The following is a 24,425-nucleotide window of genomic DNA, read 5'->3' as shown; positions in this document are numbered from 1 at the left end:
TCTGGAGATGTTTGCAGTTATTTTAAGTCCCTCTGTTACCATCATAGCCTTTAATCAGTCTTAAACTTTTCAGTGTCTTCATGTCCCTTCCTTATACTGCTGTGTTATTTTATGATTCTTGGACAAAATATTGGCAATGGATTAGCTTATGAACTGTGCCCACGTCCACTTACTGATTTTCCTTTTCTGCTTTTAATTTAATGTCTTCCTTCACTAATTGAATAATTACTTAATGTATCTGCCTCAGTTAGAATAATACAGTCACTATGCTGCTCATTTCAGTTTGGATTCTTATTTTCTTGTTCATTATTAGACCTACTCCTGCATTGCCCCTATTTGTTTTTGTGTAGATAACATCTTACTCACATAGCCGGAAATCCTCTTCTTCATGCCATTTCAGTTCTTTAATTCCCACTATATCTAACTTCAACTCAGCCATTTCTCTTTTTAAATTCTCAAGCTTCAGCATGCTCTGATCTGCAGACTGCCAGATTTGTTCTTTTCTAATGACAACATGTTCCTGAATAGACTGCTCAGAATTACAGACGAGGGACTATTTTATCTCTAAAATACTTTATCCAGGTGGATGTCATCATCATTAAACTATAAAATGGAGCTACAAGTCCTCAGAAAGTAGAACAACTGTAGTGCCCCATTCCCCTCTTTAACCTGTTCACAGTGCCAGTATAACAAGAAAATACCGGTTGAAGTTACAAGACCAGATCACGTATTGAAAGGGCAGCTGCCCCTCTTCAGAAACCAAATGTTTGTCTAGCTCTCTGATGTGGTTGCACTTCTGTATGGCTGGTTACATTGTTAAGGCATATGAGACTCTTCACCATAACAAGGTTCATAATTGCTGGGAAGGGGGCCAAAGGCTGTATTAACTACTAAATATAAATTAAATTGAAGTTAGACATCATTTAATGAGGACTTTCTGACATTTTATCTGAGTGAAAACAGAATTACAATAACTTAAACGGTTCTAGAAACATCTGATGTGAATTGCTTAGCTGAATTTCTATGTGTAATCTATCTGAAATTAATGGCATCCACATCCATGGAGGCCCCAGGGGTTGGAGTAGTGAACAGCCCCCATATATGCAGGAGACCTGAGGATAAGGGCAAAAGTGGCTGGTGCAAGAATCACAATGCCCTTCCGTTGGAGCGTAAGATGATGGAAGCAGTGACGGGCAGTCAAGTTGGGATCCATGGTGATGTCTGGCACTGGTGTGGGCGGTGGAGGTGACACTGCTGCAGGCGGAGGCTGCTCATGTTGTGTCGAACCGGCAAGGGGTGGTATGCACTCCAGCTGAAGCGCCACTGGAGCTGCTGGCAGAGGCTGCAAAGGCATAGGCTCTTTGGGTGGAGCGGTTGCTGCAGTGGAAGAGGAGGTTGGAACCCTTGCTGGTAGGCGGTAACCGGCAAAGGTGGTGTTGCATCTCTGATGGGGTGGGTGCTCACCCAGGTGCGGAGCTCATTTTGATGCCACTGGACTTCCTGGTTGCCTGTCCATGGGATGTAGATGTGGCAGCTCTTCCGATGGATGATGACTGCTGGTATCCAGTGGATGGATGATGACTGCTGGTATCCAGTGGGGGTGCTGACCAAAACCACACGCCCAGACTGTTGTCTCCTGTGTAAAACCTGGTACACCAGAATGTGATAGTGAGTGAGGTACAGGACAGAGGATACGGAGCTGTGTACTTGGCTGGTGCCCGTGGAGAAGATCGCTGAGCTATGACAACCAATAAGACATGTGCAGTAGGCTGTCAGAAAAAAAAGAAAAAAATACATCTCTGTGGCGGGGAAGTCTTGCAGGTATACTTTTTTATCATGCAGTTGGCCTCCATGCTAGATTGTGGGTGACAGGAAGTAGAGTGAACATGGAGAATGCCTGACCGCACACTGAAATCATGAAATACCTGAGACAGGAACTGGCATCCATTATCAGAAACGAAGTCACTGGTAAACCTCCCATTGACAGTGTACGGATAATGTGAAATCGCATCATTGACAGTCAGCTTGAACACTTTCGGAAACGAACGTGCATGTCCAGGGCTGGGTTCCTAGAGACCATGGAGAGTGATGACCTGGGAGCTTCTTGTTGACTAGCACACTGGGGTCACACGGCAACCAAGTGTACTAGCTCATGGTCAGTGCTGAGCCATAAATGTATCTGTGAGCCAAGACTTCGGTGTGGGAAACATGCCAGTTCCCCTCACATGACAACTGTAAAATGTCCTGCTGCAAATGCCTGGGGATGACCACCCCGAGGAGCTTCGTTATCATGCAGAGAAGAGGAGGACTGCATCTAAGACCAAAAACTGCCGCCGCCCCCCCCCCCCCCCCCAGCATCAGCTGTTGGTATTGATAAAGGATAAACGATGGGTTAATGATCATGACACACTTTGACTCATCATCCAACATGTGATATGCTTCTGAAAGATCAAGTTTGTAGAAGAACTGACCCCTGCTAAGTGCATGAAAAATGTGTCAGTATGCGGCAGTGAGTATATGTCAACCAAGGACTGTGAATTCACTGTTGCCTTAAAATCGACGCAAAGGTGGAATTTACCAGAGGGTTTCTTAACCATGACAAGGGGTGTGGCACATTCACCTGAGGAAATGGGAACCACAACCCTGAAAGATGCCAACCAGTCCAGCTCTGCCTTGACTTCGGAGTGGAAGGCCTGGCGAATCTGTGTAGCACACAAAAATTTAGGACAAGCTAACTGCTTCAAGGCTATGTGGGCTGAAAAGTCTGTGACACATCCTAGGCTTTTCACAAAGATATTCTGAAATTCTGAGCAAAGAGATTAAAAAGACTGATAGGGGACCTTGGCACATACCAATTGTATGGAATCTGTGACCAAAAAGCCAAAGGACTGAAAGGCATCAAATCCAACAAGATTTGCTGAACTAGTGTTGTAGACGACAATAAAGGTAACAGCTTGGGTCACTGATTTGTGGGTGACTTTCGCCATGAATTGGCCAAGCATGGGGATTCAGTGTTTACCGTATCCCTTTGAGGTGCCTATTTACTGGCTACAACTATGAAATACTGAAATCTGAATAGGTTTGAGCAATAAGCAGGGAAGCTGCCATGCCAAGGACTGACTGCAGGTGCAGCTGTAGCGGGAGAACCAAAACCTCGATAAAAAGCTTGTAGGAATCACGATAGGGAATCAGCCCTGACAATGACACTTCCTGAATATTCATTTCCACAGTCTCTGATGTTGCCTTCTGTGCATTTGAGTAGAAGACTATCACAATGTGGCCTTTTTTCCAACACTTACAGGCAGATGGCCCAATTTTTGGGACACTCTTTATCTGTCGTGTTTGAAGGCAACAGGGAGCGGCAGCTGGAACACTGTAGACGGGCTGTGCAGGTATCACCAAATTGGCCGGCTTGCACCACCATGATGTCATCATCTCCAGTTGCAGTGGGTGAGGCTGGGTCATCCTGTACCGCTGCACTAAGCTTCCAGTTCCTGACCAGTGGCTTGTTAGACCTCATACTACTGAGCAGTTGACAAAACCTCTTTGAAGGAGGGGTTCTCTTAACTGGAAGGCCTGTTGTCGGACTTCCTTATTCAGGGCAGACCGGATGATAACATTGCGAACCATGATGCCTGCAGACGACTGTTTTGACTTGTCTGTGACAAAGTTGCACTTGCGATGAAGGCCGTGGAGGGTCGCAGACCAGGTACAATAAGTCTGAGGGGGTCTGCTTCTTGCATTGGTTAAACTCAACCCTAGTGGCCATGATGTGTGTGCAGCTGCTGTGATAGGGAGATGGCTACAAACATAGTTGTCAGATGACAATGAGGAAGGTTCCGTAAAGGGGCCATCTGCCCCAACACCTGGTACAAGGTGGGAGAAATCCATGACAGAAACAGTGTACAACATAGCTCTGCATCTGTAACCTGGAAGACATGGAAATGCTGCCGCAGGAGGTGTTCGTATATCTCTCCTTCTTTCACTGCCACATGGGCTGGCAGGTACTGATGACGAAACTGAGACAGAGATGAATTTTTGGAGAGCAATGCATGCAAAACCACACTAGATGACTGGTACAACAAATTTTATTAAGTTTAGAAAGTAACTTATTACAGTGGTTACGCTAGCCACAGAATGACTCACAATAGCAGTCCGATAGCACACATGTAACTGAGTTGTAGCTGACTGGGCCTGTCTCTAAAAGCTGTCAGCCAGGCCACTAGAGTGTGCGGACGAGAGGCAGTGCATGCATCCCCGAGTGGCAGCCTCTTATGGTTGTCCAACTACTGGCTGTGTCTGCCGACTTCTGTGCTGCAACTTCTGACTGTTCCCCAGATCTCAGGTGTGGATCTATGCGGGTCACTACACGTGTTCTTTTGTACCTGCCAGACCGTATTTGTGGTTTCTGTTCAGTGTCTTCCAAATTCGAGAAGGGTATTTAGTGCATGAAAAGATATTTAATGGAAGCTTTTAATGGAAACATGTATTTCCATTTGAATACCTCATACATGTTTGAAAAAATTGCATATGCACTGTGCTGTACTTCTTGTGTGCCAGTAATATCGCCATTCTGAAACATTAAGATCTTTTTTTAGTCCATTGAAATTATGTACTGCTTCAGTGTTATGTCTTCACAACTAACAAGGAAATCTGTCGTAACTAACTTACTCCCAAGATGACCACGGAGAAAGGAACGAAGAGTGTAAACATGCCATTGATGATGTCGTCAGAGATTGGACACAAGCTCAAACTGGGGAAGGAAATTCTCCATGTCCTTTCAAAGGAACTATTCTGGCATTCAGCTTAATTATTTCAGTCAAATTATGGAAAATATAACTCTCAGTAGGCAGTCGGGTGTTGGAACTACTGTTCTCCTGATTATAAGTCCAGTGTCTCTACCACTACACTTCCTTGCATGGTCCCAAGAGCACCAATTGTCCTTCTAATGTTCAAGACACCAAAGGCTGAACAATATATCTGGATGTAGTGGAACTTGGTAGCCGGATGTTTTTCCATGAATTATGACCCACAGTGCTCTGATACTTACCATAGGACCAATGGCCTTTGTAGTCTGGTCCTTTCAACCGCCACAAACCAACCAACTTACCATAGCCACTCATATCAAATTGTGATATAGTTTGAAGGCAGAAATTCACAGTTGATACTCTCTATTGCCTTCTATCATGACCCTTTGATAACTGTAGTGGCATGTTAAATAACACCTGTCACACGTGTGAGAAACTCTTCTTTTCATCAAGGAAGACATCTGGATACCAGCTGCTTCAGACTTGGCATATTGTTGCACTATCCATCTTCAGAAAAGGATTTCTTGAGGATGTGTTTCTTGAACTTTTTCCACCATATCAAATATTCCGTCATATTCTCTGCATGCATCTAGGATATTATGAATTCTTATTCTTATAGGCCTATTTCAGCTGATAACCTTTTGGCCATTTTCAAGGCAATCATGATTACTTCATAGTGTTGTATAAAGTTATTTAAAAATCTTGCAAGTGACTCACCTTGAAAATGGGTGAAGGATTGTCAGCCATAATATGAGACCAAGAATTAACAATATCCTAGTTGCACACTTAAAATCTGATGGAATGTCTCTTGAGGAGGGTATAAGTTATTTTCCAGTATGAAATTTTTAAACTGCAGTGGAGTGTGCACTGATATGAAACTTCCTGGCAGATTAAAACTGTGTGCTGGACTGAGACTCAACCTTGGGATCTTTGGTGTCTCAGCTGAGCTACCCAGGCCATACTCACTACCTGTCCTCACAGCTTTACTTCTTCCAGTACAATGTCTCCTACCTTCCTAACTACACAGTAGTTCTCCTTCAAAACTCACATGTTTGGCAGTCCAGGAAGAAAGGAAATTGCAGAGGTGCCGCTTAGCCACAGCCTAGGGGTGTTTTCTGAATGAAATTTTCACTCTGCAGACGAGTGCGCACTGACTGATATGACTGATGCTTCAACTCCGGACCTATGACTTTCACGGGCAAGTGCTGTACCATTTGAGCCACCCAAACACTTCATATGACCTATCCGCACAGCTATACTACTAGCATGCAAAAGGCAAAAGGTCTCAGGTTTGAGTCTGTGTCTGGCACACAGTTTTAATCTTACAGGAAGATTCATATCTGTGCACAATCTGCTGTGATGAAAATTTCAGTTTGGAAACATCCTCCAGGCTGTGGCTAAGCAGTGTCTGTGGAGTGGCCTTTCCTCCAGGAGCTAGTCCTGTAAGTTTCGCAGGAAAACAGGAAGACGACACTTCTAGGTAATGCGTAGAAAATACATTCTTAAAATTTGAGCAATTTGCTGCTATTAGTAATGTAGATATCCAATGCTGATGGTGAAAAAAGGATGTAAAACACTTTTTTTCAGGTTTTCTCAGGAACCGCTTATGAACTAAATGTGTCTCCATGAGCCCCTTAAGGCACACCATAGACTACGTCTAATTCAAACTTTGACACTACTGTATGATAGTTACAGTAAATTGAGCTTTCTGTTGGGTATATAAATAGTCCCTAGCCCTATGGCTATCGACAACACTTGACCCTACCTTTCTATCACCAATAGAACCTGAGGTTTGAGACCCAGTAAAGTCTTGTTTTTATGCATGGAGGTTTGGAACATATCAGTAGCGCATGCAGTCGCATGTGTACCAATAAAAATCCAGTTAAATTTCATGCAGTTTCTATTCCAGAAATACATGGTAGCAATATTTCATTCATCATGGGCATTCATCTCTGCCCACCCCAATCCCCAGGTACAGGGTTCAGCAACATGTGTTGGTTGGCACGGCTCACTGTTCGACTGTTGGTGCATCTAGTCTTCCCAAGACTCACTGAGTGTCAACTGCTGGGTGCCTTCTTGCATTGTGGCTGCAAGTGCAGAGTTCCGTGCCGAACTTAGCTGATAGCCCTCATCCCTGTTAACAGGATTGTCACGGTGCCTTATCTCCACTGATACTTCGATGATGCTCTTCCAAAATTCATTAGCTCAGCACAACATTTTTGTTTCCTCAGATACAAACATAAGTCCTTCACAGAGGCTATCTTATGCCACTGCCAATTTATCTTTATGGCCCAGGTGTACACATCAAATGCGCTCCGTGGAGCATTACGAGATGCAGCACTGTGTTTGCCTGATGTACTGATGGCCAGACTCATAAAGGATGCAATATATAACAGTTACTTGCAGTTGTTGTTTGTGCTTCACAGAGCCACACACATTTCTTGTTTTCTGTGAGGCTCAAAAATTGGCTTGATGTAGATTTTTCAGAGGATTCTTGCAAATGGTGAAGCCATTTCAACATGTACCCACCACAATGTACTTCAAACGTGGTGAGTAATTCTGTGAGCAAGTTGATGGGTTCACCACTTTCCCCTGGGATTGCTGATCTCTGTATGGAGCTCTTTGAGGAGATTGCACTAAAAACTCTATGGCTCAAACCAAACACTTCTTCTGTTATGTGGATGACACCTTCGTTGTGTGGGAACACGGCAGTGTGTCCCTGGTAGAGTTCCTGGACCACCTGAACAACGTCCATCAAAACATACGAGTTCACAGTGGAGCTAGAACAGAATGGATGTCTTCTACTTTTGGACATTCTAAAAAGAATAAAAACAGACAGTACCCCGGGACATACAGTCTACAGAAAGAAGACACACACAGATCTGTACCTTCGTTCTATGAGCTGTCATCATTCAACACTGTGGTGCACTCTGCTGATGACTGTAGTTCAGAGGGTATGTGCCATTTGTGACAAAAACAATCTTCCAGCTGAGCTTCAACAGCTTAGGAATGTTTTGTCAAACGGGTACAGCAAAGTGCAAATTAGACGTTAATTGAAGAAAGCATATGAAAAAGAAAATACATGTTACTAAAGAAGTATCGATACTTTGAAGGGTGGTAGTACTCACCAAAACAAGAAAAATAAGTCCACTAAATGTTGGTCTTGAATTGCATACTTTCTGAGATAAGTCCAATAAACACGGGTCCAGAAGTGCGTGCTTTCTCCCATAAACATGTATTGACAGGAGGTGTTCAACATGGTGTCCATTCAAGAAATGCACCCCTCTGCCCTCCATTGTAAGGAATGACACACACTTTGAAATATACCTAGTGGTTGTTGTACCTGCTGGCATGCATTGAAGATGCGACCCTGGAGTGCAGCACAGCATTGATTGGCGTGGCATAGACCATTTTCTTCAAGTTTCCCTGTTACCAAAAGTCTAGGGGATTGAGGTCTGCGGAACGAGCAGACCAACAAGGTGCACCCCCCCCCCCCCCCCACCCTTACCCCCCTCCCCCGACTAATCCAGCGGTCCTGAAATGTCTGTGTCAGATGTTCACGCACATTGTGAGGAAAGTGTGTTGGTGTGCCATCATGCTTGCACCACATTTGTATACGTCGATGCAGTGGCACAGCCTCCAGCAGGGTAGGCAATATATCAATGAGAAATTCCAGATAATGTGCCCCAGTTAACCTTTGTGGTAGCATGTGTGGCCCTATTAATCTGTTGCCAATTATGCCTGCCCAAACCTTGATTGAGAATCGGTGTTGATGCCCTGTTTTGTGAATTGCTTGGGGATTTACATCTGCCCATATGTGCTGGTTATATGGAAATTCACACCACCATCTCTTGAACCCTGCCTCATCGGTAAATAAAATCTTAGATGTGTGCAGTGGATCTGTGGCACACTTCTACAACAGCCATTAACAGAACCGCTGTCTGCCATGATGATCCTGTGGTCTTGGGGCCTGAACACACTGTAGATGTATAGGTACAGCAATTGTTTACAAAGTACCCTGCAGATAAGAGAGTGAGACACACCTTCCGCTGCTGCTAATCATCACACACTGGTCTCAGGGTTTTCTTCCATCGAATGTAGCACACACTTCTCCACGACAGGCATGTGGACTGTGCGGGGCAGTCCCCTGTCGGGTACCTGTATCCCTCAGATGCTGGAAAGTTTGCCAAATAGCTTATCAGAGGGCATGGATATTTTTATGCGTAAAGGGTGCGGGCTCACATGCTACATCCATAGCAGAATATTGTGTCCACCATTTCACTTGATGAGAGTAGGCTTCCATTGCTAACAAGTGGTGGAAGAGAGAAAATGTAAATGTACTACACCATTTGTATGTACAAACAGCACAATAATAGTAAACACATAAGTGAATCCACGTTTGGAAGAAAGTAAAACACCATGATATGTACCCAGGGGTGATGGTACTGTGCAATAAGGCACACAAACATGATGAAAACTAACGTAGCTTACAACACAACTTGAACCACATAACTTTCTGCAGACCACCTAATGGTAGGTGGAGTACTGTAAGACATTGTAATATCCTACCGACACATTTGATGGCCCGCTTGTGCAACAACTATGCTAATATCCGCAACCAAGCATCATGCAGCCTTTCCTATAAACATGGGTCCATCCCAAAAAGTATGTGTTCCTGGATCCATTTTTGTTGGACTTATTTTTCATGTTTCGATGAGTACTACCACCTCTCAAAGTATTAGACACCTGTTTTTGAACACACTGTATGTGCGTGGCTCAACTGCAAGTATCGAGTATAAATAGCATCCCTTGCAAGTATGGCTGACAGTACATTGGACAAATACAGTGCTGCATCTTATAACACTGCATGGAACACATTAGGTATGTACACATTGGGCATAAAGATAAATTATCAGTGGCAGAACACAGCCTCAATAAGGGTAATTTTTTCGACTTTGAGAACACAAAATTGTTGTGCCGATTGGTAATGGCTTTTGGGAGTGCATCACCAAAGAATCAGCTGAGTTAAGGCTCCATGACAATCTTGTCAACAGGAATGAGCACCCAGCAGTTGACGCTCTGCGAGTGTAGGCAAGACTGAATGCACTAAGAGTCAAACTGTGGTCCACAACCACACCGCCGCCACTTGCAGTTCCAAACTAAAACCTTCTTCATGGAAGGGAGATGGATGGCTCCCATACCATGTGACTCCCATGTAGCTGCGAGGGTAAGTTGTGGGGCTATAGCGGCAGACATGAACAAACTGCACTTACATTTATTATGTTGTCGTGGGCTGGAGTGGTTGGCCACTACCTCGGTACCATTGGGTTGCAGCAGTAGGTTGTTGTCAGGATGTTGGCTGTCAGTAGCATATGTGAACAGCATCAGTAGCATATGTGAACAGCATCAGTAATCAAACATTTTATTCGGTTTCAAGTTACAACCCTTGTAACATCGACCCATAGCAGCTATGCCACCTGTCTGGGCACGTGTTGACAGCAGCAAGGCTGGCGGTTGTGGAAGCAGTGGCCAGCTTGAATTAAGCACAGAATAAGACTGTTGTTACTGAATGCCTGTGGTGGTATGTGTGCCAGCCTGGTGTGGCTCTACAATTTAAGGCAGCGTACTTCTGCAGGCACGGAAGCCTTCTGTGATTCTCGTAGTGGAAGACGTGCTCTAACAGTGGAACCTGCCTGTATGAGCAGTGGTGAGCAGTGACAGTTTGCCTTCACAAGTACACCACTCAGGACACGAACTGCTGCTCTCCAGGGGAGGAGCCCAGCTGTGGCTGAGGTGAGCCTGAGGTGGCCCACTAGGTGAAAGGCACCAAATCTCTGGGAGTAGATTAGTCCCAGTACGGAGCTCGTTGGTGGTGGAACCAATATCTTGTGGTGGCAGAACCAATGTCTTGTGGTGGCATCTTGCAGAACCATGTTACCCCATCACATGGTGTGTACCTCCCATCATAGCAGGTGCTGCCTGACAGTAAAAACTTCGGATAGAAATGTCAAGTATTTATACTGGTTAGGTGCTCATTTGTTGTGCCGGGTACCACTGCTAACGTCGCACAGCGAATCAAGGCGGCAGTGAGTAGGTGTGGAACTATTGTGCTGTTGCTGTGGTCGGTCCACCTTTTTGCCGTGTCAGCAGTACTCCAAGTGACGGCGTCTGACACAATGATGCTTTGGCTCTACACACACACACACACACACACACACACACACACACACCAAAGACCTTTCTTGGGCCTTATCCATATTGTCTAGTTAATCTTTTATTCATTATGCCTGGCAAGAAGTGTGACATGTGCCTGGTTATGAGCTGGGTTATTTTTGGTGCTCAGTATTCCCCTCTAACTATAAACTGTTGTGGAGAGGTTACTGTCTTCCGAGAGTAGTAAGTAATATCATTTTGCTTTTTCACCAGTGTACTTTTTGAATACAGACTATACTCACTGGGGTATCAGACGTTTGATAAATAACAGAAAAGCTTCTTATAATATTCCTTTAGTGTTGTCAACTTACTTGGTAGCTGTGCAATTGAAAATCACTCGTACTTGTTCCTTCATGTCTTTTTAATTTACCCGAGGGTGAATCTTCTGCATGAGACCATTCTTCAAGTTTCCTTCTGCAAATGCTTGTCATTAACCTCTGATTGTTACAATGCAGCATTATTTATCTCCCTATTTCGGTTTTCATTTTTAATTCATACCACTATTAACTGCAAACAAAAGTGATGGCATGGTGAAGTATTAAGTGCAAAAGGTCTTTGAACTTCTGTGCTGTCATCATATTGTTCTGAAACAGTGTACTTTAATTTTAGTCACCATACCCTTCTTGGGAATCCTGGAGATAATACTAAAATTATCGTCACTTCCTATAAGCAGCATTTCTCTCCCTGAACTGCGACTCATTTTAGTCATTGCTTGTTAATCGTTTAAGTCATTGCAAGATCTCATGCTAACAAACATTGTGAACAGTGCATTTTCGGCTGCATTTGATGCATGATATCATCTACGTTGGGAAAGAAACATAGCTACTACTCGCAGGTGCAGTGTATTAAATGATGAGAGCCGCCATTTAGGTGATGTATCCTTTAGCTAACAGAATGGCAAGATCATCAGGACTGTAACTCAATACGGCCATTAGCTGCAGATGACTGAATGCTATGGAGTAATACAGGATGTTTCAGCCCAGTGTTTACAAATTTTCAGCAAAGATAGAGTGCACCTGGACAATGGGAAATTCACATGGCATTCCTGGCACAGTATTAACAACATGAAACAAAGAAAGGAAGGACATAAAAAAGGTCAGAAAACAAGTTTATTATAGTATAGCTGAAACTGAGAAATAAGAACAAAAACAGGCTATGATTGGCACCAAAGAAGGTGTTCAAAATTATGAACTCGAACTGTGATGCAAGTCTCACACCTCTGGCATATGGACTCTCATGCGCCAGAGATGTGTGGCCTACATTATGGTTCGGGTTTGTAATTTCGAGTGCCTTTTTTGATGATGATCATTGTCTCTTTTCATTCTTATTTCTTGATTTCTGCTGTACTAAGCTCAATAAAACTGTTTTGTGACCTGTTTGTGCTCTTACTTTTTGTGTTTTGCATCATCATTACCACACAAGGAAAGCATTTCTACCAATGCATCGCAATGTGAATTTCCATTGTCCGGACATACTCTCTCCCTCTCCCCCTCTCTCTCTCCTTCTCCCGTGAAAATTCTGAAAATACAATGTGATAGGATAGATAAAAAATCTAGCAACCAAGTGAGAGCAGGAGAACACACGTATAAAGGTATTTAAATTTGAAAGCTTTCGGAGCCAGTGGTTTCTCCTCCTGGCTTATGGGTTGAAGGGGAAGGAAGATGAGTGAAGGAAAAGGACTGGGGAGGTTAAGGAAATGGGGAGAGTTGGGAACTCGTTGTTAATGAACTTTTTATGGATAATTATGTAATGCAACCATGTGACCTTTTTTAGAGTATTTTTCTTAGAACAAATATGTGAATGTCGGAAGTCTTAACAATTTTTTGTAGAAGTGTTTAACTGTGTTATGTGATAGATTATCTGACCTTGTGACAGTCCCTAAAGAGGTAATTTTCCTCAGGTCACTTTTTTTTTTTTTTTTTTTTTTTTTTTTTTTTTTTTTTTTTCCCCCCTTAAGAGTTTGTTGACTTCTGTGAAATACACTTGATTGCAAACAATTCTATTTTGTGTGGAGGGGGGGGGGGGAGCGGCACTGTCCATCACCTTATTTCCTTTCAATGTACTATGTTTTCCTTATCTATTGTAGTTGTTCCATTTCTTTCAGCACTTGTGTGACCAGAGAGCCCAAGCAGTAATGACTGATTCACTTTAACATGTCCAGTGCCATGTGGCGTCACCTCAGACGTATCTGGGCAGATGAAAGTCATGTTGATGTAGATATTTGCTTGCTTGCTTTCTTTCTTTCTTTCTTTCTTTCTTTTCCCCTTGTTCTTACCGTCGTAGCACTGCTGGGTTTGAAGAGATGCAACATTAACAAGTATGTGTTGTATCCTTGCCCTCACATTAATAACAGATATTTATAAAATAAATGCACCAGTTACAAATGAAACAGGATTTTTGTGGAAGGGTCAAGACTAGGTTGGGCACGAAAAATTATTTTACAGCCTGAAGACCAAATTGTGGTGTGTTCATATATTAGTGGCATTGTGGGCATGAGCCAGATTACCTGTCCAAAGCAACAGGGAGAGAGGGGGTTTTGTTGTCTTAAATGTCCTATTGTTTGTACTCCAGCCAGGATTCACTGATAACAGATTATTTTGATATAATTATGTAGGATTCCAATACCATTTACATATATACTTTTAGGTTTCTATCTATACTAACAATAAAACTATAAAACCACCATGTCTGTACCTATACATTGAAAATATTTGCCAAAAACTACTTTCAGGTGATGTAAAATGTTTTTAAAAACTTTATCTGTCTGTCTGAACATGCTAATATCCAAAACTACTGGACAATTTTTCGTGAGGTTTTCACTGGTACCTTGAGCTTAGCTTGGGGCAACGTACAGGCTTTATTTCATCAAAACTGGATCACAGTAAGAAAAGGATATCTCAGTTTAAAGTTTTAGGAGTCTGTTCAACTTAGTAGTTCTGATGCTTACCTCAGTGACATGATCATCATCGCACAGTACTCCAAAGAACCAGTAGATAGTGTTGTTAGTTTCATAGTACACCAAAGAACCAATAGATGGGGCTGTTAGCTTTGTTTTTTTTTTACCACAGGGATCAAAGTAGTTTCGAAAGTTTACATCAGTGACAGAATGAAGTGCTGCAATCTTATCTTCATGAAATAAAACTAACAATGAATTTATTTAGCTAGGATATATGGATTTACTGATTTACTTTGTGTTCTAAAAACTTAATGAATTTGCTTTGCTTCTTTCAATAGGCTTTATTTAAGAGGTGCGTGCGAGAAGTAATGAGACTGATATTTTTATCTATCAAGATTTTAATTTTTTTTCAACTAATAACATTGTCTCCTTCAAAGTAGTTCCCTTTGGCAGCTCTGCACCAATGGAGTTGTTGTCCCCGGTTTTGGTAGCAACACTGAAAAGCTTCAGAGGCGACATCCTTTTAAGATATTTTTCAATTTTGGGAAAAGAGAAAAGTCACAAGGACTCAGATGAGGTGAATAGGGAAGGGCTGTGGAATACAGGAATGCCTGTTGAGGTCAAAAATTCTGAGAGGCAAGTGGCCATGTGACTTGAAGTGTTGTCATTGTGCAGCATCGAATTGTAAGCAATGTCCAGTCTCACTTGATTCACCCTTTTCTTGAGCCTTTTAAGGATATCTTTATAAAATACATGGCTGACAGTTTGTCCCGTAGGAACAAATTCCTTATGAACAATACACTTACTGTCAAAAAAGCAAATCAGCATTGTTCTGATCTTTGATTTGCTCATTCCATCTTTTTTTGGATGAGGAGGTGCGTCGGTGTGCCATTCCTCACTTTGTTGCTTTACCTCAGGAGTGTATTCGAAAATCCAGGTTTCATCATCTGTGATCACATAACTAAACCACTCATTCTCATTGGCAGTCCTCTCAAGAAGATCAGCGCACATGGTTCTTTGATATTCCTTCTGCCAAGCTGTGAGGTTCTTTTTGGCACAAACCAGTCCCATGTGCAATACTTTTGTCTAAATTTGATTTACAGTGCAAGTGTTTAAGTTTAACAGGTCATCCATCATCCTTACTGTTAAATGTCGTTCGGATCTCACAAGAGCACACACATGTTCGACTTTCTCGTTGGTTTTTTAATTTGGAGGTCTTCCTGAGTTAGGTTCATACTCAACATATTGTTGACCTTCCTAAAATGAACTGTGCCAGCGATAACCTTGTACTCTTCATAAGGGGTTTTCCACCTAGGTATGCTTCAACTTTTCAAAGGTCACACTCGCAGATTCTCCGAGTTTTGTGTTAGACTTGATGGCAAAACATTGCACTAAATTAAGCTGTTCCATTTTTGTAAAACACTACAAAAACACAAGTTCACTGACGGCGCTCTCAAAAATCATGTGATGGCTGTACATAGCTGAAGCTTGGACTGAGAATCTGGAAGGGATGAACACACCAGAGTACGCAAGTGGAAAAGCAGTGTTGGTAGATCGCTCGCAGCATTGTCTGTCTCATTACTTTTCTCAAACCATTTGTATATTTGACTTTTGATTAGGAAATTTATTGAGTTTTCTTTGAGATTTGGATACTTACTTTTGTTTTATGTATTATAAAAATGCCTCAAAAACTGTAGAGTCTTTCTCAATACACTGGGGAACCATTAAAAGACAGAAAACTTGCAGATCTTAAGAATCTAATTAAGATAGTGAGATGAAACTCGCTGCAACTCGAGAACATCAGGCTTTAATGCACTCTTTGGAAACTCCTTCTGCAAGCGAGGCACGTCATAACTCTGAGAGAGAATGTCACACATTATCTCACTGCTTACAAACCCTTACTCAGAGAGAGAACTGCCAAAGCTCTCATTGTATCCACACAAATCTTTCTCAATCTTTTGAAAGCAAAACAAAATGAGAAGTGTAACTAAGCACTGTGCCTCACTGTCACACATTGTCTCGTGTCTCTGAAAGAGAGTCCTGACTGAGCACTGACCATGAGCACCATACATTGTTTTTTACTTCAGAAAGTTTCACCAAAAGAGGATCCTTCTTAAGTTCTCAGCATTTTGGCATAGCTGCTTCATGGTCCCTTGAAAGCAGTGACGAACGAGTAGTGTAACTGAGACAGATTGTGCGCACCATTCATTATCTTATGTCTCAGAAATGTTTATGCAGCATGAGAGCACTTAAGTAATCATTGAGATCGTCACAATATTGCTGGACTTTTACAGAGCAATGACGAGCACCAACGGTGTTCAGAATTAGCTAGGGAGAATTGTGAATGCACACATTAAGATCATGAGAATTTTACAGTGAGTAAGAGGGAGAGACCAGACTTAATATAGCAGATACAAATAACAACTCATAAAAACTCTTGGCTTTGTGAAAGGCCTATATTCACACCTCGAAATGATCAAGCTGCAAGAATTAACTCGGACGTACTTACTAATGTTGAAGGAGAAAATGTAGAGTGTGTCTCTGTTAACAGAGTTACCAACCAAGACCACATATCAATTATCCAGCGAAATTTTTAAATTCTTTTACTGCACATGGCATTCCATTACACAGAATTGATTTGAAAAATGGCATCCTGATTATTCTGTTGTGAAGTTTAAGCCCACTGAAACTGCATAATGGCATGAGGCTGATAGTTACTTCTCTCAAGTGTAACATTGTAGAACCAGAAATTTTGATGAGAAGCAGTACAAGTGACAAATTTTTGCACCCCAAATCCCGATTATTTCTAACAGTTTCCCATTTCACTTTGATTATATAAAACTCCTGGCAAGTTTGTTATGATAAACAAAGCACAAGGCCAGACATTGCATGTTGCACGCATGGAGCTTAGTGTCAGTTGCTTTTCACATGGCTGGCTATATGCGGCTCTTTCCAGTGTTAGTAAAGCAAATAAGCCCAATCATACTATTTCAAATTTTGTCTACAAAGAAGCCTTACCAGTCAAAAATAAAATTCCAGTCTTACAAAGTCTCGGGCATACCTATAAATAAATATCTGGGTAATGTCAGGTTTTTCACCTAGTATTTTTATTGAATTAAATAGCAAACTGTTTGCGTGCAAGAGAAAGTTTTCACAATATAATAGCATACTTAATGAGTCTCCGTGCCAAAATTTTTAGAATGTATTCGTGAGATTGTTCTACTTTCCCAAAATTCCAAATTAATATGGAGTTATATGACAAGTTTAGTTCTTGCATTGCTGCACAACACTTTTGCTAATATAACTCAATGATGCAAAGCATGTGACTGGAATGACAAAAGAGCATTGGGGTGATGCGTAGTGTGTTTATGTTATTTTATTCCTTTGTAATTGATTATTGGGAAGAAGAGAATATTTACAGTAAGTAATTAAATTTATTGCTCGAACAGTCCACGGGTTTACTGCCAGTCCATACTGTCCTACGAGCACAGTATTTCGATGATCAGACATGTCGCCATCGTCAGGTGTGATGATGAACTGACCTCCTGAGAGCGGGCGGCTGTCCTAAATCACCTCCCTCTGCGAGGCATTCTCTCTGCAGTCCGTGCCCGTGGCCTCGCATTGACAGTCGCTGAGACTCTTGCGTCAGCATCTGTGGTGGCATCGGTGTAATTGCCTCGTCCGTCCTGGTCGCCTGTTCGTTTTCTTTGATAAGAGTCTTTTTAATTAGACTCAGTGCTGGTTCCCATGTCTTGCTGAGGTTATAGGTGCAGTCTCGGTTGATGAGTCCGTCCCTGGTACGAATTTCGATAGCCTCTCCAACGACGCTGTCCCAGTATTTAGATGTCTGTGCCAAGACCCTGGTATGTTGGTAGTCCATTTTGTGATTTTTGGAGAAGCAGTGCTCTGCGACCGCCAACTTGTTGGGGTACCTAAGTCGAGTGTGCCTCTGATGTTCTCCGCAATGATCTTCGATGGTGCGCACTGTCTGTCCAATATAAGTCTTCCGACACTGACACGGAATCTGGTATTGCTGGCCTTCTGCAAACCGAGATTGTCTTTGACACTTCAGAATAATGCTGTTGTTTTATTGGGTGGTCAAAAGACAGTTCCTACTCAGTGTTTCCTCAATATTCGTCCTATTGTCCTTGATAGTGCGCCAGTATACTGTATATAGGCAGTGGCTATCTCTTCCTCTGTGACTTCTTCCGTCTCCACGTGCTGTACTTTAGAGGTGGGGCGGAGAGTACGTCTGATCTGCCATTCCAAGTACCCATTTTTCCAGAATACAGTTTTGAGGTGTTGCAGCTCATGGGGCAGACGTCTCGACAACTTCAAGCTGAAAGACTCAGATATCCTGGTCTCAGCAACCGCTGACACGAGGCCGTGGGTGCAGACAGTGGAGAGAACGCTTCACAGGGGGAGGGAATTTAAGATGCCCGCCCGCCCTCAGGAGCTCAGTTCATCAGCACACCTGACGATGGCAACATGTCTGATTGCCGAAATATTGTCCCCTTTGGACACTATGGATTGGCAGTACACCCATGGACTGTTTGAGCAAGAAGTATACCGAGAGAATCTGAAGAATCAAATGAAATTTTTTTTCTGATTCTTAACTTGTTCAAGAGTTGGAACTAGTTGGGGAGAATTACATATGTAAGTGTCAAAATCTTGAGAATTTTACTTTGAGTACAACCATCTGTTTCACTCTAACACATGGTTTAACATGGTACTGTCCCCATCACTAGGAATGTGTGGTGTGATAGATCATTAATTAATATTCATCTCTTTTTGCTTATGGGTGTTCACAGAGTGTCCTGAGGAGGAATATGATCCTCGATCACTGTTTGAACGTCTTCAGGAACAGAAGCAGAAACGAGAACTGGAATATGAGGAAGCACATAGATTGAGTGAGTAAAACTTGTTGTAGTTATATAATTTTGATTGTAATTTTTGTTAACTGTTTATAAAATTATCAGGCCGCCTCTGGTGTAATTTCTACACATTTATGAGATATCATAAACTGAAGCACTCTAAAATCTTGTCAGTAGACAAACCCAGTAAAGTCCCATTTTTATGCCATATTTTAACTATGGTGTCTCACAGATAGCATTATGTGCTAACAATTAGATGTTTAGTTATTGTATTTACAGTGACGGGTAGTTTACATGCTGTCAACTGTGATAGAAAACAAGGGCTTCCTTATTCATTAGTAAAATTTTGTTTCTGTGTGGGTCCATAGATACTAAATACTGCGTAAAAGAAGACATGGTCCATTGTAGGTTGTAACTTAAACATTCTTTAATTAAATAAAGAATTTTTACATTATGGTTTACAACAAACCATGTTTTCTTTACTCAGTTGTTAATAATTGGGAAGTACTTGCAGTGCGCTAAAGTGAGTCATGTATTTCATATAGCAGTTGCTATTTGTTGTTCTACTGTTTTTGGCCAAGCTAATAAATAATGGAACTTAGGCGCAGTAAGTTTCAAACTTTAGTCAAGATTAAATTTGACACTGTTGTCTTTATTTACAAATGTCATAATAATCCATCAAAAGAACTGTTGTGTGAGGCAATAACTTTACTTATTGTTTAATACGTACCATATGCTACAACAAATAATGTGACCAATATATAATTAGTTTATTGCTCAACATTGGTGTCTTGATCTACAAAATGGAATAATCCATCAAAAAAGTTGTTGTATGAGGCAGCAGCTTTTAACTTCTTGCTCAATACATACCATGTTCTAAAACAAATACTGTGATCAATATATAACTAGTATATTGCAGAAGTAAATACAGAAATAAATCCCTTCAGTAACTTGGTAAGGCCTTACTTCTCAGAAAAACAAAGTACTTGCCCTCTTCAAATTATGGTATAGAATAGCTTGAATGCAGCATGGTTACTTGCTGAGCAGTTGATCTGGGTTCGATTCCTGGCCACCACAGGAAAGTTCTCTCTTTTACATAGGAGTGTGTGTTCAACACCGTGCTATCCACGAAATTCCAAACTGTCTTGGCATGAGTAATTTTTCTTTGCCTCTCATGTCGCTCCAAGTGAGTAATGTAACCAATATACATTACTGGCCATTAAAATTGCTACACCACAAAGATGACGTGCTACATACGCGAAATTTAACCGACAGGAAGAAGATGCTGTGATCTGCAAATGATCAGCTTTTCGGAGCATTCACACAAGGTTAGCGCCGGTGGCGACGCCTACAACATGCTGACATGCGGAAAGTTTCCAACCGATTTCTCATACACAAACAGCAGTTGACTGGCGTTGCCTGGTAAAACGTTGTTGCTTCCTCATGTCAGGAGGAGAAATGCGTACCATCACGTTTCTGACTTTGGTAAAGGTTGGATTGTAGCCTATCGCGATTGCGGTTTATCATATCGTGACATTGCTGCTCGCGTTGGTTGAGATCCAATGACTGTTAGCAAAATATGGAATTGGTGGGTTCAGGAGGGTAATACGGAATGCCGTGCTGGATCCCAACGGCCTCGTATCATCAGCAGTCGAGATGATAGGCATCTTATCCGCATGGCTGTAGTGGATCGTGCAGCCATATCTCGATCCCTGAGTCAACAGATCGGGATGCTTGCAAGACAACAACCATCTGCACGAACAGTTCAATAATGTTTGCAGCAGCATGGACTATCAGCTCGGAGACCATGGCTGCAGTTACCCTTGACTCTGCATCACAAACAGAAGCGCCTGCGATGGTGTACTCAACGACGAACTTGGGTGCACGAATGGCAAAACGTCATTTTTTTGGATGAATCCAGGTTATGGTTACAGCATCATGATGGTCGCATTCGTGTGTGGCGACATCGCGGTGAACGCACATTGGAAGCGTGTATTTGTCATTGCCATACTGGTGTATCACCCAGCGTGATGGTATGGGGTGCCATTGGTTACACGTCTCGGTCATCTCTTGTTCGCCTTGATGGCACTTTGAACAGTGGACGTTACATTTCAGATGTGTTACATGTGGCTCTAGCCTTCATTCGATCCCTGCGAAACCCTACATTTGTACAGGACAACGCACGACCGCATGTTGTAGGTTCTGTACGGGCCTTTTTGGATACAGAAAATGTTCGACTGCTGCCCTGGCCAGCACATTCTCCATATCTCTCACCAATTGAAAAGTCTGGTCAATGGTGGCCGAGCAACTGGCTCGTCACAGTACTCCAGTCACTACTCTTGATGAACTGTGGTATCGTTTTGAAGCTGTGTGGGCAGCTGTACCTGTACACGCCATCCAAGCTCTGTTTGACTCAATGTCCAGGCGTATCAAGGCCGTTATTATGGCCAGAGGTGGTTGTTCTGGGTACTGATTTCTCAGGATCTATGCACCCAAACGGCGTGAAAATGTAATCACATGTCATTTCTAGTATAATTTATTTGTCCAATGAATACCCGTTTATCATCTGCATTTCTTCTTGGTGTAGTAATTTTAATGGCCAGTAGTGTATAATTAGTACATTTCAGGAGGAAATATGGGAATTCCTTCAGTAACTTGGTAAGGCCTTACTTCTCAGAAAAACAAAATACTTGCCCGCTCAAATCATGATAGAGAATGTAATGTTCCTGTTCTCATTGTTCACTACTGAGAGTGGACATAGATCAACTGTAATAGCAGTTTACTCCAAAATAATAAGTTTATTGCACTGCATTTCCAGTTATTCAAGAGCAGGAACTGAGAGAAATATTGTGCTCAACTTTTTGGATTGATGATCATGACAGTTGATTATAGTCATCCCATTGGCTGCCTGAATTCTTTCAATTTAGTATGCAACTTGTGAAACTGATTTTTTAAAAAAAATAATTTTAACATGTAATTTTGGATAATACTTCAATTTATTTTTGACTTTTTGGTTAAATAAAATAAAAAATAGTATAACTGCAATATAGAACACACTTGTGGGGTTTGCTCAGCCACAGCTTTCCACACTGTTTGCCACACTCCAACTGTGTTGCAACCACTCCTACTCAGAACACAAAGCAAGTCAAAGATCTAATTTACTTTCAAGGATAGTGGAACATAATTTTTGTGAGTTGGTTAACAATAATATTTTCATTATTAGTTTTCTGTACAGTTGTTACAATAATTTGGTCTTACAGAAATTAATTTGGTAAAGTGCAATAACTATTTTGAAACATTTTAATTAGATGAATAAAATAAAATAATGTTTCTAATAACTGATTTTGGATGTGACAGGATCACATGAATAAATGCTGTCTATACAAACTTTACTTAAAAAAATCGATATAAGGAAAAGATAGAGTGTTACTTACTGTAAAGATGTGTTAAATTGCAGGCAGTTACAATGAAAAGACACAAACACATTAGCTTTTGGCTATAGCGTTTGTCAGAAAATGAAAGACGTGTGTGTGTGTGGGTTTTTTTTTTTTTTTTTTGCTGTGTTAGGAAACAATGGCTTCTGCATTTCTGTGGTTTCACATAAATGGGCCGCATCTTATAGGTCAGAGCAAATGAAAATTAACATTGTTTTCACAATGTGGTGTATTTAAACCAGTAATGTTACTGTTACACAATTAACTGGACCAGAAGTAGCAGGGGTGTTGCTAACATGAATGAGAATTGCCTGCCTGTGGCTGGGAGTCTGATTGGGTGAAAGACCTAGATATTAAATAACTTCATGGAATCATTTGTAGCCCATGAAACTGGAGAGTTGGCTGACAAGCCCTATGGGGATGAGATGCCAAGTTGTGAGGTCTGTGGGTTATCATTTTGGAATTCGGGACAAATGGTCCTTCATGATTAACAAGGTAATTTTTCCAGTACAGAAAGCCTACAAAGCATACAAAAGTCCATCTGCATGTGTGAGTGTAGAAATCTGTTTAGATGCTTTTTTGTTATTCTTGGTTTCTTCAGTGGTTTAGGAAGTGCGGACTGTTTGGTAGGAAGAGCCCTCACAAGTAGAACATGGAGTCGTTAGTTAGCTGGAGGGGGTGTTCACTGGAAGAAGCAGATTTGGCAGAGTTTAGTTGAAGCAAGTAAATGTATTTCTTTCCATGGAAATTTACATGTTGTGTTTATTTGTGTCTTTTGACTATTAATGTTGAACAGGATTCCTGTTTTGTTGTGTAGAGATACACCAGATATCGTTAGGGGCCAGTTTTTGAGGTGTTGTATGAACTGTTAGTGCTGTACGTATTCTTGTCTGTTGGTTTGATATTGGAACCTTTCTGGAAAGTAGATGGATTGTTACAGGGCATTAATTATTGATTTTGGAGTAATGAGAAGTTTAAACCCACATCATGGGTTAAAGTGTGCCAGGAGACTGGGATACTGTGGAAGTACAGAGGATTAATCTGGGTCAGCCAATAATTGTTCCTGATTGACCCTAAATTACTAAATCCTTGTAAAATTTTTGATTGCCTAGGTTATAAAACAGGACTTTCGGATTTAATTTGGTGTGTAATGTATCGTAGGAGATCTAATAACTGTAATTAACTAGTGTATAGCCTATAACTTATGACTTCCTTTGAATAAAATTCGGAATAGTAAACTAAGATTGTTTAGTAGCAATGTAACAACCCTCCCCCATAGTGTTCTAGGTTTAAATGTTAAGAGCAATATGGTATTTTTCCATAGTTGTCCATTTTTGTACTTTTACTGTATTGTCCACATTTTTTCCATTTTTACTATATTTTCCACAATATTATGAAGAGGGTGGTTGCTATTCACCATATAACAGAGTTGCTGAGACCACAGTCTCTGGCCGTGTGTGTGTGTGTGTGTGTGTGTGTGTGTGTGTGTGTGTGTGTGTGGGCGCGCGCGTGCGTGTGCATGCATGTGTGTATATGCTGTTTATTTTCGACAAAGGCCTTGTTGGTTGAAAGCTCATGTTCCAGCAGTCTCTTTGTTGTGTCTATCTGTGACTCACCAGTTTTTTTGCTTTGACTGTGATTGGGACTTTGTACAACAGCTCTATAGCTTTTAAGAGAGATGAAAGTAATATTTCAGTGGTTGGTAGAACCTAAACTTGTGCACTGTAGCAATAAGAAACTATTTAAGGAGGCAAATTTAATACACCAAGATTTGCAGAAAAGCATCCAATTACAAAACCCCTCATGCTCCTTCAGTATTACTTAATAGCTAACTTCATCTACTACTGTGAGCTTAACATTTACTATATGACATTGATAAATATCTACACAAGAGATACTTATTAATATAAAACATACTACTTATTAATATAAAACATACAGAATGGAGATCCTTCATTTGTTTGTCTATGTATTAGTTCTCTTCAGTTTGCAACTCAATGCCAAGGGCTTTTACACAAAGCCTTTCATTTTGTGTATATTTTATCTTCATTCATTTTCAATACCTTCTTGCTCTTTTGGTCTTCAGTCCGAAAACTGGTATGATGCAGTTCTCCGCACTAGAGTCTCCTGGCGAAGCATCTTCATCTCTGAATAATGACATGCAACATACATCCAGTTGAACCTACTTACTGTATTCATG

The 24,425-nt window shown here is 41.5% G+C and overlaps 1 protein-coding gene across 6 annotated transcripts in view; it reads left to right on the top strand.

Moving 5' to 3' along the window:
- The window catches only part of LOC126416026 (PSME3-interacting protein), a 112,702-nt gene that overhangs the window by 1,987 nt on the left and 86,290 nt on the right, over positions 1-24,425 (top strand). For all 6 annotated transcript variants that reach the window (XR_007575397.1, XR_007575394.1, XR_007575396.1 and 3 more), the window contains exon 3: positions 18,729-18,827. Coding sequence is in view for 2 of the 6 variants with exons in the window: in XM_050083479.1 (XP_049939436.1) it covers positions 18,729-18,827 (99 nt within the window). In the remaining 4 variants the exon portion in view is untranslated. The remainder of the gene's footprint in view (positions 1-18,728; positions 18,828-24,425) is intronic.

This window comes from Schistocerca serialis, chromosome 8 (genome assembly GCF_023864345.2).
Source record: "Schistocerca serialis cubense isolate TAMUIC-IGC-003099 chromosome 8, iqSchSeri2.2, whole genome shotgun sequence".
Taxonomy (NCBI): Eukaryota; Metazoa; Arthropoda; class Insecta; order Orthoptera; family Acrididae; genus Schistocerca; species Schistocerca serialis.
The sequence above is the reverse complement of the archived record's forward strand: the minus strand, read 5'-3'. Positions and strand labels throughout refer to the sequence as shown.